Source organism: Diabrotica undecimpunctata, chromosome 3 (assembly GCF_040954645.1).
Source record: "Diabrotica undecimpunctata isolate CICGRU chromosome 3, icDiaUnde3, whole genome shotgun sequence".
Taxonomy (NCBI): Eukaryota; Metazoa; Arthropoda; class Insecta; order Coleoptera; family Chrysomelidae; genus Diabrotica; species Diabrotica undecimpunctata.
In genome coordinates, this window is record NC_092805.1 from 34953388 (window position 1) to 34972763 (window position 19376).

At 32.0% G+C, this 19376-nt stretch overlaps 1 protein-coding gene across 2 annotated transcripts in view; it reads right to left on the reverse strand.

Annotated features, from left to right (window-relative positions):
- Positions 1-19376, reverse strand: part of LOC140436667 (ubiquitin-conjugating enzyme E2 G1) — a 28320-nt gene that overhangs the window by 5415 nt on the left and 3529 nt on the right. For both annotated transcript variants that reach the window (XM_072525685.1, XM_072525686.1), the window contains exons 2-4: positions 10245-10347; positions 5852-5949; positions 4136-4314 (exon numbers count right to left, since the gene is read on the reverse strand). In XM_072525685.1, coding sequence (XP_072381786.1) covers positions 4136-4314; positions 5852-5949; positions 10245-10347 — 380 coding nt within the window. The remainder of the gene's footprint in view (positions 1-4135; positions 4315-5851; positions 5950-10244; positions 10348-19376) is intronic.

Here is a 19376-nt window from a genome sequence, read left to right on the forward strand (position 1 = left end):
TTTGCAACGTGGACTAATTCGTCTACAGTCATGTTTGTCCAGTCTCGAATATTTCGCAGCCATGACTTCCTCTTTCTACCTATTCCCTTTTTGCCATCGACTCTACCCTGCATGATGACCTGCAGAAGACTATATTTATTATTTCTTAGTATGTGTCCAAGGTATGCAGTCTTGCGTACTTTTATCGTTCTCAACAATTTATTTGTACAATACAAGTTTATACAACTAAACGAGTATTACAATGTAATACCAGTATACCAGAATAAATGATTTTTATTTTGAGAAGTTGTGTTTACGAATGCTAGCTCATCTGCAAGCCGTATGCGTGACAAATTCAACCTTGAGAAGCAAAATGAAATTTGCCAATATGTAAATTATTTATTTACAATATTATAGCATTTTTCCCACTCTGTATATCATAAAAACTAGCTAAAAGGTTTGCGTCGCACAAATCTTCGAAATAGAAACACTTCGAAACACAAAATCTTTGAAGAGAATAAACATGGCGCAATAATTTATTTACACTAGCAAATGCCGCTAATAGAAGAAAGTATTTGTTTGGGATATACCTCTAGCAAATGCCTCTAAAAAGTAAGTTATATGCAGCAGGAGAGAGAGGGTCGAAGCTTAAAACGGATCGCATCGTCGCGAGAAAAAAATTAGGAGAGGATTTCCTCTTAGACCGTCAGGGGTCAAATTGAAATTATGAATCTGGCGGTGGGCAAGTTGCGATCGCGTTCGGGACTTCGGTCATGTCGCAATGCATCTCCTGAAAGAATACCTCTTTGTTAATATAGGTATTGACAGTTTTTGTGCTTTAGTTCTGAGAAATCGATTATGGTTTCTGTCTGCTTATGGGAGCGGAGCTCTCAGTTAGTCAAAGTTAAAATAAGTATTGAATATTGAGTGATAATATAACAAAATTATTTTTATTCAATAAATAACTAACACAAAATATAAACAATAATAATATGTATTGAATGTAAGTAACAATGAACGTGATATTAAGGAAATAAGTCTAAAGTAAATGCTCAAAATGTCCACCTTCAAATACAAGTTTGTACTGCTGCATACCGATATTTAAATGACCGAGCCACATTTTCTTAACATATGTAAGTCAATTTTATTAAAAGCTTCTCTTATTCTATTTTTCATATCATCTGGTATTGTTGGAAGCTTATGGTATACAATGTCTTTTATATAGCCTCAAATGAAAAAATCAATGTTGGAGAATTCCGGTCATCGCGGTGGCCAAACAGTCGGTCCTCCTCTGCCTATCCACCTCTCAGAAAAGTTATTATTTAGATGATTGTGAATAGGAACAGTGTGGTAAACTGGAGCACTGTCGCGTAAAACCCACATTCGTTGTCGAATATTAAGCGGTACATTTTGCAGTAGTATTGATTTGCGGCACCATTCACACGACACACGACCGTCAAAAAAATGTGGGCCAATCACATAATCGCCAACAATACCACCCCAAACATTTATAGACCACCTATGAGTGTTATCAAAATAGGGACTGTTTGATGCATAGTAATGAAAATTATGCCAATTCACAATTCCATTTTTGTGAAATGTAGCCTTATCTCCAAAAAGCACATAATAAAAAAAAATCTTGTATTTCATTAAGGAAATATGATATTTCCGTAATATCACGTTTATTGATACATTCATTGCATATTGATATGGTTTATATTTTTTGTTAGTTACTTATTGAATAAAAATAATTTTGTTATATTATCACTCAATACTCAATACTTATTTCTACTTACAAAAATTGAATGTATTTCCGAAATGTGAAGAAATCTAAAAATATCTCGGAAAATAATGAGTTTAAGTATAAGGAATGCTAAATAAAAATGAAAGAGTATCATAAATACAATATTTCTAAAAAATAAAATACATATAGGATGATCCATTTAAAAAAAATTGAGAAAAATCGTAATTTTGTTTTGTAGTTCACCCTGTACAAATTTTTGTCAATGATTTCAATTAAAATTAATTTAAAAACTACAATATATTGTTTACTTTATTATATAAAATAAATAATTGTTTATGCATTACTTCTTTATATACATGTTGTTGATTTCATAGGGATTTCGAAATAAAAATGGTCATAACTTGTTAAATACTCTGTACAGTAATGCAAAACCAATACTATAAGAACAAGAATTATGAAAAGAATGCAAATTTGATAAAATATATAGGGTGTTCCATTTAAAAAATTGTATGTTTGCTACACCACGTAGTTATTAATCACCCTGTAGAATTCCACATATTTTATAAGTATGGAGAATATCATTGCCTACATTTTTTCTAAATAAGTTTTTTGGATATTCAATACCGTAATGGAATTATCGACCGATGTCGCAGTAAAAACTCACCCTGTATATAATCAAGAGCGCGCTTTTAGTTTTATAATAATTCTCTAGTGTTTGGGAAAAAGGGCATAAGTCAAATTTTTACGATATTGACTTAAGTAGACTGGCGACATGGAATTTAATCAATTTAGTTGGGATCTAAAGGACATAAGTCTATTGTATTTCTAACAGCTTTAATCTCTATTGATCTAATAGACGCAAGTCGTATAAAACCGGTTCTGTTTGGACAAACGGACTTATGTTGACTAAAGTCTTTTTTACCGCGGCAACCTTACAACCATATATTAACACTTGCCAAGGACAGGCTGACTTAATTCCGTATGGCCCGTTACAATAACAAACACGTATTGCTTTTCAGTGATAAAAATTTGTATTTACTTGTGTTTTTGCGAACGTAAAAATGTCAGAAAGATGTAAAAGAATTATGAAGATGATTACCGTTTAATACTGTTTTATCTGTAAAAATGAATTTTATTGCAAAATTTAAGGTTTATATTTTAATATTAGGTATGTTTATTAAAATCAATAATTCTTTAAATAGTGGTCATTCAGTATACATTTATATACAGAGTGTGCAGATTGAATAATTTTTATGACTTTGTAGCCTTGTTAAAAATTGTCTTTGTAAAAAGAAAACAAGATAGTGAAAAACGAAAATTTCTATGGCACGACTGCAAATGGCTCAGATACACAAAGGAACAGGGACTGATATATTATAAAAAATCACTTCAAGAAACAGAAGACTTCTCCATTCTGAATTTAAATCGCCGTGGCCGTCCGGTTGCACTCTCTTTATCAAAAAAATATACAGAGCCACTTGCAAAGTCCAAGGCCAAGAAAGATGATCTCTTGGAATTACTACCCCTTATTCCAGATGTGCACAAAGGCTTTTATGAGCAACTTGTACATTCACATGCAACAGCTGACGTTGATCCAGATTTAGAAGACCTAGATCCAGACGCCGAAAATTCAGACTTAGAAGAGGTACACACGTAATAAACATTTGCAGTGATGTATTTTACTTGTATTGTTTTTTTCAGCGAATAAAACTTCATCCATTTTTTTACGTTTCTGTATTTACCTGTGTTTCTATATGTTTGTTATTCGAATGTTGCCATGCTTATTATTATTTAACCATAATAACAGTCTTGTCAATATTACTATACTTAATGGCTAGCATGGTAGTTCATATAGACTTAAGTCAGCAATCGCAATCAAAGTCAGATCCAGAAGACTTAAGTTAATCAAAAATCATCAATTTTAAAAGATATAACCTACTTTATTATTGTCTATAGGTTTGGTTAATATATCGTATTATAATATTAGTATAAATGTAAGTTTAATTTAAAAATGGATTTATATGACAAGAATGAAACCTTTAATAAATCCTCCTGAAAAACAACAGATTTCGACTTATGTCCTTTTTCCTCAACACTAGAGAATTAGTCTAAGCTGTATTTTATAAAATGTAAATATGCAACTGTACGAGAAGTAAATAAAAGTGTTAATAAATCGCATTATGAGTTTAATTCCCGGTAAAATAAATTACCTACTGTCAAACATTTTTTGTGATAAAAACTATTTCTATTCATTCTTAGTTAACAAATAAAACTTAGAAAAGTAGGTCTTGTAGCTGCGTTAACAAAACTTCGTACACAAAAGTATATAGTTCTACTAGATCTCTAGATCTGTTTCTTAAAAGTTATGGGTTAAAATGATCATTAATTGTAGATGTTTTATGAAGTACTTACCGCAGCATCAACATTGGCAGGTGATTCATCATTAGGATCGGCTAACATTGAAATAACTGATATTAAAATAGTTTCTACTGTATGTACTGGTAACCACCGTTCCGAGGCTTTTTCATAACCAAATTTATCGTCCCCGGGTTCGTGCAATATTGAAATACATACATCACCATTCTTATCGACTGTAATATAAAAAATCATTTAAGATATTTATCTCATCATTTGGGATGATTACTACTTATTCAAAATTTTTTTTAACAAAGAAAAACAAAATTTATCGGGTTGAGTGGCGGATTTAATACACTGCGCCATTTCAAACGCCAGTGCCCAACAATAGATCTTCCAGCAGGGTGGTTAAAAAACCATGACGTTACTGTTCTGCCTTGGCCTGGAAATAGTCCCGATCTAAATCCAATAGAAAATTTATGGTCAAGGCTGAAAGTGTTAGTATCACGCCGAAACCCAAGTAACAAGAGAGAACTGATAGAAGTCATTATTCAAAACTGGTTTAGAGTTATTACACCAAAAGATTTGGCTCGTCTCGTGAACTCCATGCCCCGCAGAATCGAGTCTGTCCTAAAAAACAAAGGTTGTCTCACCAAATACTAATTTTCTTGATAATAACCATTGTACCATTTTTTTAAAATATATCGACTAAAAGCTAACGGCTGTTGTTTAATTTATTTTTAAATTTTTAGAGGTTTTTTCGTTTTAAAATAGATGTTAAATATTAAGTAGAAGCATAAAACGATGCAATAAAATTATAGATAAACTTATAAATAACATAAGTCTTGTGAAAAAGAGGAATGCTGATGACAAAACTAAAATTTTTGTAAACTTTCCAGAATTTTGGCCACTGGTGTAAATAAATGATGGAAAAAATAAATCACGTAATATTTACAGTTGAGATACTCAAGACTAGCCAATGGCTTCATAATAAATAAAAATATCAAATATCGAATAGAATACTTTAGGGGGATAAATCCCCGAATGCGTATAATGAGACTAAAATAATTTAATTTTTTAATTATAGCCTTTTAAATTTGCATGCCTCTATTGAAGAAAAGGATGAGGAGATCAACTTTTACGATGAATTAGAAACTGCATACGTTACTTGTCCAAAATATGACGTTAGAATAATCTATGGAGACCTCAAGGCCTCCTCCTCCTAAGTGCCTTCTCTGTTGAGGTTGGCGATCAATCGGGCAAATTTCTCTCTATTCTGGGCTTGATGAATTAATTCATTTCCTTTTGTGTGGGTCCAATCTCTGATGTTTCGTAGCCAAGATTTTTTCTTTCGTCCCATGCCCCTTTTACCTTCAATCATGACTTCTAATATTACCTGGAGCTGCTCAAATTCCCTATGGCGCATTATGTGTCCTAGATATGACGTCTTTCTAATTTTGATAGTATTGACCAGATGAGGGCGTGTGTTCATTGCTCTCAGGGCAAAAATAGGACCTCAAGGCAAAAATAGGAAAAGAGCAACAGTTGTGACTTTGTCACAGAAGTTGATCACTCTGTATATTTATGTTAGGAAACTATTTATGTTTTCAGCTATAGAATTTGCACATTTAATAATACTTATTCTTTACGATAATCCTTATAATTAAGTTAATTATAACTTCAGTTTAAAAAATCCTAGTGACTAAGGTCTATATAGAACTTAATATATAAATATAATATAAAGGTATATGAAATTAAAAACGTGTTACTTACTATTAGGATGCCAAATTTCTGTTACAAATTTCATTTTTGGTGGCCTAAGTGGGTATTCCTTCGGAAAATAAAGATGACATTTGAAAAAACCTCCTTCACTGTAAATAAATTTAAAATGTTAAGTAAAAAGCATATTATCAAAATAAATATCACACAACAAAAATATTACTTTATAAAGTTTTGAAACCAATGGTCAGGCGAGAAAAACCGCGGTTTTATGGCTCGTCAGTAAAGCTCGCCAGTGTATCATTACAATACCGCGGTTTTAAATACCGACGAACCTGACTCGCGACTCGGTATGTTTGTCATACGTATGACAAAAATTTTTTTAGTTTGTAGAACGCTTTAAATGGACTTTGGATCTTGTTTCGAACCGGCCAGATGCCTGTGCGAAGTTTTAGTTGGGAAACAGTTCGCTAGTAGAGTGTAGGGTGTTGTTTGCTGAAATTTAATTATTTTGAGTGATATGGCGTCCGTGTGACAATGTGGTTGAAAATATTGCGTGCGATAACAACACAAATAGTGTCGGTGTCAGTGCCGGTGTGAATGTATTTAACGTAATGTAATTTAACTCTGGTTTTATAAAGTTGTCTTAGTATAAATAATTCTAACAATAACAAGAGTAATTAAAAAAAGCTATTCTACATCAGTTATAAATGCAAGCATATGGTAAGAGAGGGTCCCTGTAAGATGAAATGTAAATAAAAAATGGTCCAAATTAATTTTAGCACAGACGGTATGTCCTGTTTTAACACCAGGGTGGATCGAAAAATCGAAGTTTCGAAAAATATGTTTTGGAATAGTGCGCTAAAGTTGCCAATTGGTATTACAAACCTAATCTTTATTTGCGATTTTTCAAAAAATGTTCATCTTCTGCTCTCTACCGGGGGTTGAAAAAATAAAAATATGAACTTATGATTTTAATTGAAAAGTTAAGTAATAAGTACATGTTATTATTATAAATATGATATCCAATTGAAATATATGTCATTTTTATTCCTCTACCCACTTCCTCCCTCCCTCTTAATTTTGATTATTTATTGTTTGTAGTCTTCTTTTGACTCAAATTTTGGCATATCTTTGCGCGAATCAATTTTTGCCTTGTTAAAAATGTCTTTTTTTTTGTGGCCCAAAAACCGATGAAGATGCTTCAGTTACGAGCTTCACGAATCTTTCTACAGATTCAGTGTGACAGGGAAACAGCGATGTCGATGATTTTGTCAGGAGAACCGGAAATAATATTTTTCAAATCATCTACTTTCAAACATTGAAGCAATGAAGGGTAAGTTATTTGTTTGGTTTGGCCAATCAGATCAATATAGTCATCTGTGTCAAAATTAATTTGTGGAACAATAAAAGTTCGGATATTAGATGAATCATTCTTGGCCTTAGTTTTTGCATTGAGAATACGGCGAAGTGCAAGCTCTCTTATATGCGGGCGAGTGTCATGCAGCATACATAGCAGAAGATTTTCCGGATGTACAAAATAGGCAATTCTTTGAATTACATGGTATACAACACTTTTCAAATTTTGCTCTAGGTATTGACTACGTTTTTTGTTTGTAAACATGCTTTGCACCATTTACACATGATGAGTTGTATTTAATCTGAAGCCATAAAGGAGCATAAACCGTGACAATAAATTTGATCAGTTTCTTTAATTCTGATGTTGGATTTTCAGTCCTAACATAAAGTCGTAGAATGAGATTCGCCAACGTGAGCCATCGAGAATGAGTCAACTTTCCAGGGCTTCGGTTTAATAAATCGACAGAAAAATTCTCCTGTAGAAATTGCGACATAAATTTGAAACAAATATTTCTGATCGGCACTCAAGTCAATTAAATTTTCTTCTGGTAACTCACAGTCAATGATATTATAGTTTACAACTGGTATATTTTCAAACTGCTCTATTTGATTTCCTATAGTTCCTGCGAAAGCTGTTGGATCTTGAGTTTGACCGTCAAGCTTTTGGAAAAGATACCTTAAAGGCAATTCATTAGCGTGAAGCTGACAGACAAATTTTTGTAAAAGGCGTCCTAACTTTAACTCTAGTTGAGAAATTACACACCATTTTTTCTTCCCGTATTTACCACAGTTCTGTCACAGCACCTGGGTACAGCTAATTCGAATGGCCCTAATTTGCACATTATTGCACCAGCGCATAATCGAAATTTGAAGTTACTTCGGAAGCCACGATTTAGCAATATAATAATAAATAATCAAAATATTCAGTAGCGGCGCAATTGACAACAAGCGTGTATCTTAAATAATTTTATTTTCAAAGAATTTTGTTAAAAATGGACAGCAAAAAACGAAGTGTTATTAAAGAGCAAGGTCGCCAAATAATCTTTAAGTTGTATAATTATTTTAAAAATACGAAAGGTAAAATGGACAGTATGCGAATGGTAAAAAATAAAACTGCTCAAGCAACAGTTAAGGAAATTAAATGTTTGTTAATTAAATAAATAATTTTGCAAAGTCACATTAGATAATACACTTAAATTGTCTGGGTGGTGTATAATTTTGAAAAAAGTTCTACACAGGATTTTCGCCCATTTTTTTCTTTTCACTACAATGAACACCTAAGACATTTTTTCAAAACTTTTTGCTGCAACCTAAAGTAAGTGTTTTATCTTATTTTGTAAATTATACAATTTCGCCATTTTGTAACACTACTGTAGCTTTCGTCTGAAGATGTTGAAGAAATCTAACGAAAATAACGATATCGTTGATAAGGGTACACAAGCTGCTAACCCAATGATCCACCTGTTCGACATATATATATATATATATATATATATATATATATATATATATATATATATATATATATATATATATATGTTTGGTACAATCAAACTATATAAAAGTTTAGCCAAACTGTTCCAAAACTGTATTAATGGAGAATATAAGAGAGAACTCGATCAGTAGAATATACGGAAAAGTAATAAAAACAGAATAGAAAGCGAATATAAAGACTTAGAGGCTGAGGAACAGGCAGGATTTAGGGCAGGTAGATCTACTGTTGACCATTTGCTTTGCATTACACAGATTATTGAAAAGAAAATAGCCGTTAATCAAGAAGTACATTTATTGTATGTAGACCTACGAAAGGCTTCTGATAGCGTGCCACATTATGAATTATGGGAAGCGTTAGAGAAAACAAACATAAGCATGAATTTAATAAATGCGACGAAGGAACTGTACGCTAATGCTAACTCAAAGGTAAAGGTTGGAAATAACATCTGTTTAAGTGGATTCCAAATGAATAAAGGCCTTAAGCAGGGCTGCTGTCTCTCCCCGGCATTATTTAAATTTTATCTAGAACAAGCTCTAAAACTGTGGAAGCGCAAATGTAGAAATATGGGAATGCCGATTAACAACAATAGCATATACACTTTGTCATTTGCAGAGGATCAACTAGTGATAGCACAAGATTATGAAGATATTGAGTGGAGAAAAACAACCAAGCAAGAAAAGCAATTTCCCTTCTCAATAGTATCCTTTGGGATCAATCAATCTCTGATAATAACAAGCACAAGATATATAACACAATCATTAAAAGTATAATTACCTATACTAATGAAGTGTGGCAAATAAAGGAAAGATACAAAAGGAAACTTGTGGCAACGGAAATGTAAAGCATACAATAGTAGAAGATATTGGTACCCAACAACTCAGATGGTACGGTCATGTACAGAGAATGTTTGAAGAACGTCTCCCAAAACCGATTTATATATATATATATATATATATATATATATATATATATATATATATATATATATATATATATATATATTTTCGATTTTTTTTTCGGTTTTTCGATTAACCTTGGGTAAGCCTTTACGTGTCAAGTTCGAAGCTACCATACATTTCAATCCTTATAAAAAACTTTTTTTGCACATAGTAACAAAAAACACCACTATGTTACTAGCAAAGTTTTTTAATATTCTAACTCTACAATTCTAAGTTACGGTAAGATCAATAATGTTTTAATAGATAATATATGGTAGCTAATTATAATTTATTCTCTTTCAGCCCTGAAGAAGCCAAATTAATTCTCTTTGGCGAAAACGTTCGGCGAAACAATTGATACACATTAGAGTATTTCTTGCAGATTTCCCCAATATTTAAGAGTTTACTATTTAACTAATCTGCAAAGATTAAATTTCTTTTCTTTTTCTATATATATATATATATATATATATATATATATATATATATATATATATATATATATAGTAGTATATTTAAGTAAATTAGGACAAGAAAAGAATTGTATACAACAGTTACGCCCTGTAATCAAAATATACTCAAATAGTTGTTGTTAATATAAAAAATTAACAACGAATTATATAAAATTATACCTACTTATATTAAAATTACTTACTATAATGTGTCAGGAGGACCTATTATGAGTACTTCCCATCTGTAGATGTCATTATCATCTATAAGGCCTGCAGAAAAACCCTCCACAGGGTTTTTGTTCAGTTCTGAAAAATATTAATATAAATAAGTAGGTAGCATAAATATTCATATAAAATATACTTTATATGACAACAGTAGACTAGAAATGTTCTCACTTTCGCCATTTAGTTTAAAATAAAAACATGGAAAAACTGAAAAAATAATACGGGTGTCCAAATTCTTTCAAACAGGGCGATTAGTGAAAAATGTCAATAACGACACGGTCATAGATCTTTATAAAGAAAAAATTATATTAAATTTTTTTCATATTCAGATTCCGTGGAGTACAAGGAAAAATTTTTAGAGTCCCACTAAGGAAATATAATAATACAATACCAACTTATGTTTTTCTATATGGGAAACCCTATATATTTTTACGATATGATATATGTTAGCATACTTTAATTAGAGTTAAAAGATAGTTTTTCGCTGTTACCAAGGCGTGCTGTAGAGATAGATACTTCTTTCCTCCTCCTTACAATGTACGCCACTGTCGTAATAATCATTTCAGCCTGTTTTTTTTTTATTCTTCGTTACTTTTTACGTAAATATCATCATTTTATCTCAATGCGATAGAGTAAGTAGTTTTCAAGTTATTTGCGTTTAAAAGTAATGTTTAAAATACATAATCTTATTTTGTACTTATTTTACATGCGTGTCTTTAATAATTTAATCAAGTTGTTTATAAATTTTGTTAATTCTAATCGTAAACTCTGGAATTATGAAATCACTCTTTCATAAATTACCAACCTTACAAGTTGTAGGGCTCTTGTAAAATTAAGTAAGCTGAAGTCATTTATTTGTGTTACAACTGTCAGACCTATAATTGTAATTGAAAAGCGTAAGATTTTCTGACAAAATACACTTTTTGATTAACTGGAAGAGTTGCCATTAAACCAAAGAAGAGATATGTGGTTTATACAAGATGGCGCCCCAACACATTTTCCCTTGCTGGTACGAAATTATTTGAACAATCAGTCTCCTCATAGATGGCTAGGACGAGGAAGTGAGTTTCCATGGCCTGCTCGGAGTCCTGATTTTAATCCCTTAGATTTTTATTTTTGAGGACATATGAAGACACTTGTGTATGCACAAAAAATTAATACCAGACAAGAATTATGGCAAAAAATAAAGAATGCCGCAAACTTTAGTAGAAATCAACCAAACGTACTTCTCAAAGTTAGGAGAAATTTCTGATACAATTCAGAAATGTATTCAAATGAATGAAAATTTATTAAATTTATTTATTGTTGTAGTCTAAATAAAAATTTTTTTCAATAGTTTTTTATTAACAAGCTCGATCCGAAAACTAACCAAATACACTCGCGATCATAAAATCCGGGTCACCTTGAAACTTTCAAGTTTCTTGAATATTTTTGCATCTGGTGCAGTAATAATCTTTTTTTTCAGGCTAATGTATTTTTTATTTGTCATCAATGTTTGTTTTGAAAGACAGAAAAAACGGTTTTTTTATTGTTTTTATTGAAAAAGCATAAAACAAACCAAATTGTTGAAACAGACATACCAAAGAAAAAATGAAAAATACAGAACGTGATAAAACATCGGTGGAATTTCAATGACTAATATCGTGTATTGCCTCCCCTTGCTCTAATAACCTCTTGCAGACGACGGGGCATATTCTCAATTTTTCTCCGGATTACATGTTGTGGTATGTTATTCCACTCTCTCACTAACAGATCCTTAAGCTCCTGTGCATTGTTAGGAGGAGGTGTATGGGTTTGAATACGTTTTTTCAAATCGTCCCAGAGATGTTTGATGGGATTCAGATCCGGAGATCTAGCTAGCCAGGGTAACCTCGTAATTCCAACCATGTCCAAGTATTGCATACTGATCCTGGCAACCTGCGGTCGCACGTTGTCCTGCATAAAAACTGCGTCTTCTTCAAACCCTATCATGGTGGGCATAACATGTTCTTCCAGAATCTCCGTAATGTACCTTCGTGCAGTTATGGACCCATTTTCGATGAAGGGTAATTCTGTGCGGAAGTCGGAAGATACACCTCCTCAAGCCATGACCGAGCCTCCACCAAATGGCATTCTTGGAGCAATGCAAGCTTGTGAAAATCGTTCACCGGTTCTCCTCCAAACTCTTACACGTCCATTGGATCCAGTTAGGCTGAAACGGGATGCATCTGAAAATAACACTTTGCTCTAATCATTAATTCGGTCGGTTCGTAAAGCCTGAAACACAAGGAAACGGTCATCTCGTGCCGTGGTCGTTCTTCTTCGTCCAGAGCCAGGTCGTCTGGTTAGCAAATCCTTCTCCTGAAAACGTTGAAGCACTTGTTGAACCGTAGAAAGGATTACGCCAACAGTTCTTGCGACTTGCCGTTGAGTGTGACCGTCTTTCACAAGCGCAACAATTTGTGCCGTTTCATCAACAGTCAAGGCTATTTTTGGCAAAAAATAAACAATAATAAACACTAATGATGGCACTAATAAACACTAATGGTGGCAATAATAAACGTTTGTTCGTTGCGTTTGAACAGAAAGTCGAAGCACAAATGAGACATTTAAAACAAGCTGCAGTTACAGGTACCGTTCATTTTGGGAAGTGTATAGTTTTCCGCGAAATCGGCATTATTGGAATACTTTATTACAAAGGAAACCGCTAAGCCGACAACAATTCCCATAAACATGCTTTAGTTTGTATTTGTGTTATTATTATTTACGATAAAGCTCGTTAAAAATGAAATAACGGCGATTTTCAAGTTGACCCGGATTTTATGATCGCGAGTGTAGTTCTGATTTTTTATGAACTAAAACTTAATATGAAAAAAATCATATGAAATTACATTTACTGAATCTAATTGTATAATTTTATTAAATAGTTACATAGTTATGACTCGTGTGAAATGGATGTTGAAATGTTCTATGTCCTAAGCAAATTTTATTATATGTTGATATTGTTTCGTTAATAAAATGAAAGACAATAGTAAATTAAATATATATCTTTAAAAAACCCACACATTTTCCTCTTGGTTTTTGAGTTATGGACAATTTTATGCAAACCTGTGACAGGGGACTGTTGTAGCCATCCAGAGGAATTTTTTTATGGACAAAAAAATTTAATCTGACAGTATTTTTAAGACTCTAATTTTATGATACTCAAGTCAGAGACCGAACTAGAAATAAATATTTAAAAACGTTAACACAGGCAAGAAGGGCTAGGGGAAACTGACGCACAGTTGAATTGGAGGACGATATTGAAACGGTAGAAAGTTTCACATATTTGGAAATTGCATTAAACACGGATGGAACAGAAGAACCAGAAATTAAAAGAATAGTAAAGGTAAAGAATGAGTTCCGCTCCAAAAACACAGACTGAAGATTGAAAACCAAGGTCTACAAAACTATTATCAGACCAATAGTATATTATGGAGGCGAGCATGGGTGATGACAGAAGACACAAAAAGAAAGCTGGAAGTCTTCGCAAGAAAAGTCATAAAGAAGATATTTGGACCTATTCACTTTCGCTGCGCATGACTCCCATCGGAGTCAAAGTGGTCCTTTGCTAGGTGCACATGACTCCGATCGGGGACAGTAATCTGTTTATTTTTAAGACGGTATATTTTACTTAGTACGACGCCGACGTTAGTTAATGTTTGTCAGGATGTGAGTGAGGACTTAGTGTCAAAAATTTTTACCAGTTCTTTGCTGCGGTAGTTTCGTGATTCAGAATGGCAGAAAGTATGCCGGGCCCTTCAAAGTGTGAAATTCAAGAAATATTCCTGACTCCAGACATGGTATTTAAAAAATTCCTATGGTTAATAACAGAAAAACAAAGAGAAAGCGTTGCAAAATATACTCCGAAAACAAAATTAGAAAGCAGACAACATATCACTGCGAGAAATGTCCTGATTAACCCGAATTTTTTGTTGAATGCGTTGAAATTGCTAATATGTGAATTAAAATCAAATCAATATGTGAATCTTTCTGTATTTTAATAAATTAATAATATTTTTTCTAAACTTTCGTTATATAATTATTTTTTTAGAAAAACGTTCTAATTTGTCTTGTCCCGATCGGAGCCAGTCACTATAAATTCCTAGCCAGGTGCGCATGACTCATCAAAATTCAAATCACATTTTATAAATAAATATACACTTATTTAACTAATTTAATATTATTATATATTCTAATATCAGTTACAATGATATTTTAGAAAAAAGTTATTGCCGCTCCTGGGTAACAGTTCTCGAAAAAATTCAGCAGCGAATGTGTTAACGAAAACCGAGTATGAAGATCCAGGTACAACCATCAACTCTACCAACTGTTCAAAGAGGCATCAATCTCAGAATTCGTTAGAATCAGAGACTTCAGAGACTTCAATAACAAAAAGAAGGCCACGGAAAAAGTTGGGAGGATGAAGTGATACCAGGACAATATCCCTGAACCTTTTTCTTTATAGTAATTGATTTGTTTTTCAAGATATATGCTAGTTTACCGAAAACGACCCATGCCAGTTGTGTTCTTCATTTAATTTCAGCATCTTGAGTTGGTTTTCCCAGTTTGATGATATGGCCCACGTATACAATATAATGTTCAACATTTTCTATGGTATGGTTTTGTATTGTTAAATTTGTCTGGTCGTAGCTCATTATTTTTGTTTTACTGTAGTTCATTTTTAAGTCTACCGATCCGGAAACTTCGTTCAATCTTCGTTCAATTGTTGTAACATTTCATTTCGTTCTTGGATATTGTCTGCTACTAAAACTAAGTCATCTGCAAATCTCAAATGGTTTATAACCCGTCGATGTTTACACCCTTGATCCATTTTAATTTCTTAAAAATGTCTTCTAGAGAAGAGTGAATAATTTGGGAGCAATAGTATCTCCATGACTCACACTCTGTTGTAGTTTTATGGGATTCGTTTTTGTGCTTTTGTCCAGTTATATTTTCATATAAGTTTTTAATTACCTTAGTATATCTTGAATCTATAGGTGCGTGCATTTATTAATGATTCTATAAGCCCATAATTCGATGGAGTAGAATACTTTTTGAAAATCTACAAACGCCATATAAATTGGAACGTAATAATCGGAACATTTTTCTACTAGTGCTCGTATGGTGTGCAAGTGATCTATGGTACTAAAATGTTTTCTGAATCCAGCCTGCTCGATAGATTGGTAAAAGTCGAGCTTATTTGTTAGGCGGTTGGTTATTATTTTGGTTAGTAATTTATACAGGTGCGATAGTAAAAATATTCGTTGGTAGTTCTGGATGTTTGCCATTGTCTCCTTTCTTGAATAGTAGAATGACTTAGAAATTGTACAATTCTTGAGAAACTTTTCCTTCGTCGATTACTTTATTAAATAAAATATTTAATACCTGTTCCATTTCTCTGCCGCCAATTTTCAACATTGCAACCGTAATTTTATCCTTTCCCGGAGACATTTATTATTATTTAGTTGATTTAGGACCATTCTTATTCCAGAGTCGGTTATTTCGGGTATTTCTTACAAAAAATCAATGTTAACATTGTACTTCAGGAAAAAGCTTTAAATTAGCTTATTTCTCAAAAACCGGTACAGATACAGGTAAATACTAAAATAATGTTCTTCCTTATATAAATAAATCTGGATCTAGTAACTTTTGCAATATTTGTTCATCAGAAGAGATGTGACATCAGAAATCTGTTGTAGAACTAAGTGGGCAACGGCTATTTTGTTTAGTGCTAGTACGGCGTCTGATGGTGAATCCCGCGTCTCAGCCGTTAGTGAAAACAGTCCCCTGGTAAGCTTTATTTTTACTATTTTCAGAGTTTTAATAACGAAAATTTGTTTAAAATAATTGATTGTCCAGTATGTAGCCACATTTGTTTCTTTTTTCTGAGATGTTTTAATCATTAAATTTTATTCAGTATTCACGTAAAAATAAATCCAGTCCCCTGTGCTATGAAATGGCAGGGAATTGTTATTTTTATATGAATACTTAATAAAACAAAATTATTTAAACATGTCAGATTAAAGAAACAGCTATGGCTACATACTAGATAAATTATTTTAAACAAATTGCCATTATTAAAACTCTTAAAATAGCAAAAAAGCTTACCCGGGGACTGTTTTCACTAACGGCTGAAACGCGTTGCTCACCAGCAGACGCAGTAGTAGCCCTAAACAAAATAGCGGTTGCCCGCTTAGTTCCACAACAGAATAAACTTCACACCGATTGCGTTATCTAAATGTCCCACAGCAAAACAAAATTTGACTCAGCACAGTTTTCAAATTTTAACAGGGGACTGTATAATTTGAGGGAAGCATTTGCACACAGATGCTTTGATAAAAATGTTATTTTAAAAATATAATGGTTATCGCTAAAGATGTTTAGCAGTTTTTTTTATGTATTTGTTATGTTAAAAATAAAAACTTATAGCAAGATTTGTAGTTCTGGAAAAGGGACATACCAGATGACGATGTTTTGAAGTGTTTGAAATTCATTTATTTTTAAATATACCATTATTAAATTTCTAAATATGCTGTGTCATGCCAAGAATACCTAATAATATATTTTATTGATATAAAAAAGTGTAAATATTGACATTTATTACATAAAATTAGCTTGGGACAGGGATTTTCCATTTTGTGGAAAATTGCCCATGTACAGTGTGAGTCTTCGTATCTTGGAACCAAATGGGAAACTTTTTTATTATTAATTTACGAAAAAAAAAAGGTATTCTTCATAAAAACCTCTGCATGGTGTAAAACTTGAGATGCAACCATCAGGTATCAAATTTTATCAATCGAATAAGAGTTATGTAAAGTACGTTTATATTTCACAATATCGAAAACTGTTATTATGAAAAGTTGTTTGAAATTTAAAATGTTTTATGTTTTAATATGCAATTACATCCTTCTAATAAAAAAAAATTGCAAATGTTTCTTAAATAACTAATACCCAACATCATTTTTATTTATCACAAATATGATAACTCTTCCGTTCCGATAAAAAATGATAAGCAAATTTTTGACAAAACAAATACATTAAAAAATCTAATTATGTATGAGTTAATAACCTTTTTTCTATTGGAACGGAAGAGTTATATTTGTAATAAATAAAAATTATGTTCAGTATCAGTAATTTGAGAAAAATTTTCATTTTTTTTTAATTAGAAGAATATAATTGCATATTAAAATATAGTTTTTATTTAAAAACAACTTATCAAATAAACAATATTTTCGATATTATTAAATATAAATATAAAGGTACTTTACTCTTGAATTCAATTTTTTGACATACCTCGTAAAAGATTGATAAAATTTGACATCTGATAGCCAAAATACTGCTCAAATGATGGATGCCTGGTTCACATTGTATAAGCTTGACAGAAAAAATTAAACAAGAATTTGATATGCTAAAAAACAAGAGCATATTACAGATAAACGAGTTCAGTCATTGAAAACAAAAGCTTTTTACAGATATCTTAAAGAAACAGACGAAAATGTTATTATTTTCAGTTTTAATTTTCAAAAAAAAATCTAGTACTGCCAAAAGTGGCGGATCAGTCAGCATATTATAGCAGGCAACTTTATATCTACAACTTTTTAATGAGTTTAAGGTTCAAAGATCGGCCAAAGACCAACTGAGTCAACAAAATATATTCTCATATTATTGGACTGAGGATGTGGTGCATAGCAAGGGTCCAATGAAGTAAGCTCAGCAGTTTACCACAGACTTAATGTGACGAATTTTGGAGATGCAAAGATAGGCTGATAGTGGATGGATGCAGAGGCCAAAATAAAAATACCATTGTTACTATGATTCACAAATGGTTCCACGAGACTAGGATATCTATCGAAAAAGTGGAATTAATATTCCTTGTCATTGGTCACTCTTTATGACTCCTGATCTGTAGCAGGATTAATTGAGAAAGATATTAGAAAAATAAATACTATTATTTAACCCGCGGAATATACCAGTATTTTTAAACAATTTACAAGTGTAATTAGTGTTGAAAAATATGTGCTTGTGTACAACTGGAAAAATGTCTCAGAAACTTGTACCAAACATCCTAATGCAGGGCATTTTCAATTTTATTCAGCAAAATGTTTCATATTTACTAAATCTCAGCAAGGAAATATACTAGTTCAAGGTGAAGTAACTTACATAGTAGAACTCGATACACCTAAAGGAGTTCTAAAAAAAGAGTAACACCTGCTAATATTAAACCAACAGTAATCCTACATAGCTTAGTGACTCTGAATCCATAAAATTAAAGGATGTTGATAATATGTTAAAAAATATTACAGGGAAAACTGGAAGTAAGATGAAAGAGTAAGTTATTTTGGAAATATAAACCCATCAAATCCTCAAACTTCTGAGAGCAATACTCCAAATGAGAACTGTGCCTTAGACAATAGTGAAGAATTTTTTATATAACTTGTAGAGAATAAAGCATTTGTCAATTTATAATTGCCTTTAATTTTATCTATATTGTAAGTATATCCACACACATAATTTTATCACCCTTAAATGATAATAATTGTTATAATACAATATTCCATGGTCAGATTTAGATATTACTTGGTATCAGAAACAGCAGTCTCCACTATGTTTGGTTTCATAGAGAGAAAACTACAAATTTGACTATCATACTCAGAAATCTCCATTTTATTTTCACGAATGTTTGATTTAATTGTAACTAAAACATGTTGCAACTAACGAAAATTAAAAATTAAAGCAAATCCAATGTTATCCTGTCAAGAAATTTTTAATAGCAGTAAGTGATAAGTTGACAATATGATTTATACCTCACTGTGGAAAATGTCATTGTGAGGAGATTGTTGCTTTTGAAAACAGATGACTCAAATACTGACTAGAATTCCACATTGAGTTAGAATCTATGGAGAAGCTATGAGCATATTAACGTGTGTATTAAAAACGGCGTCAGTAGGTGTGGCTAACGATCATACCAATATGGCGGTGGGATCAGGGCCGGACCCAATAATATTAAAACTACTATACAAATATGACTAGTTATTCAGAAGATTTAATCATAATCTAAACACTGCAATACATTTTTAATAAACTATGAT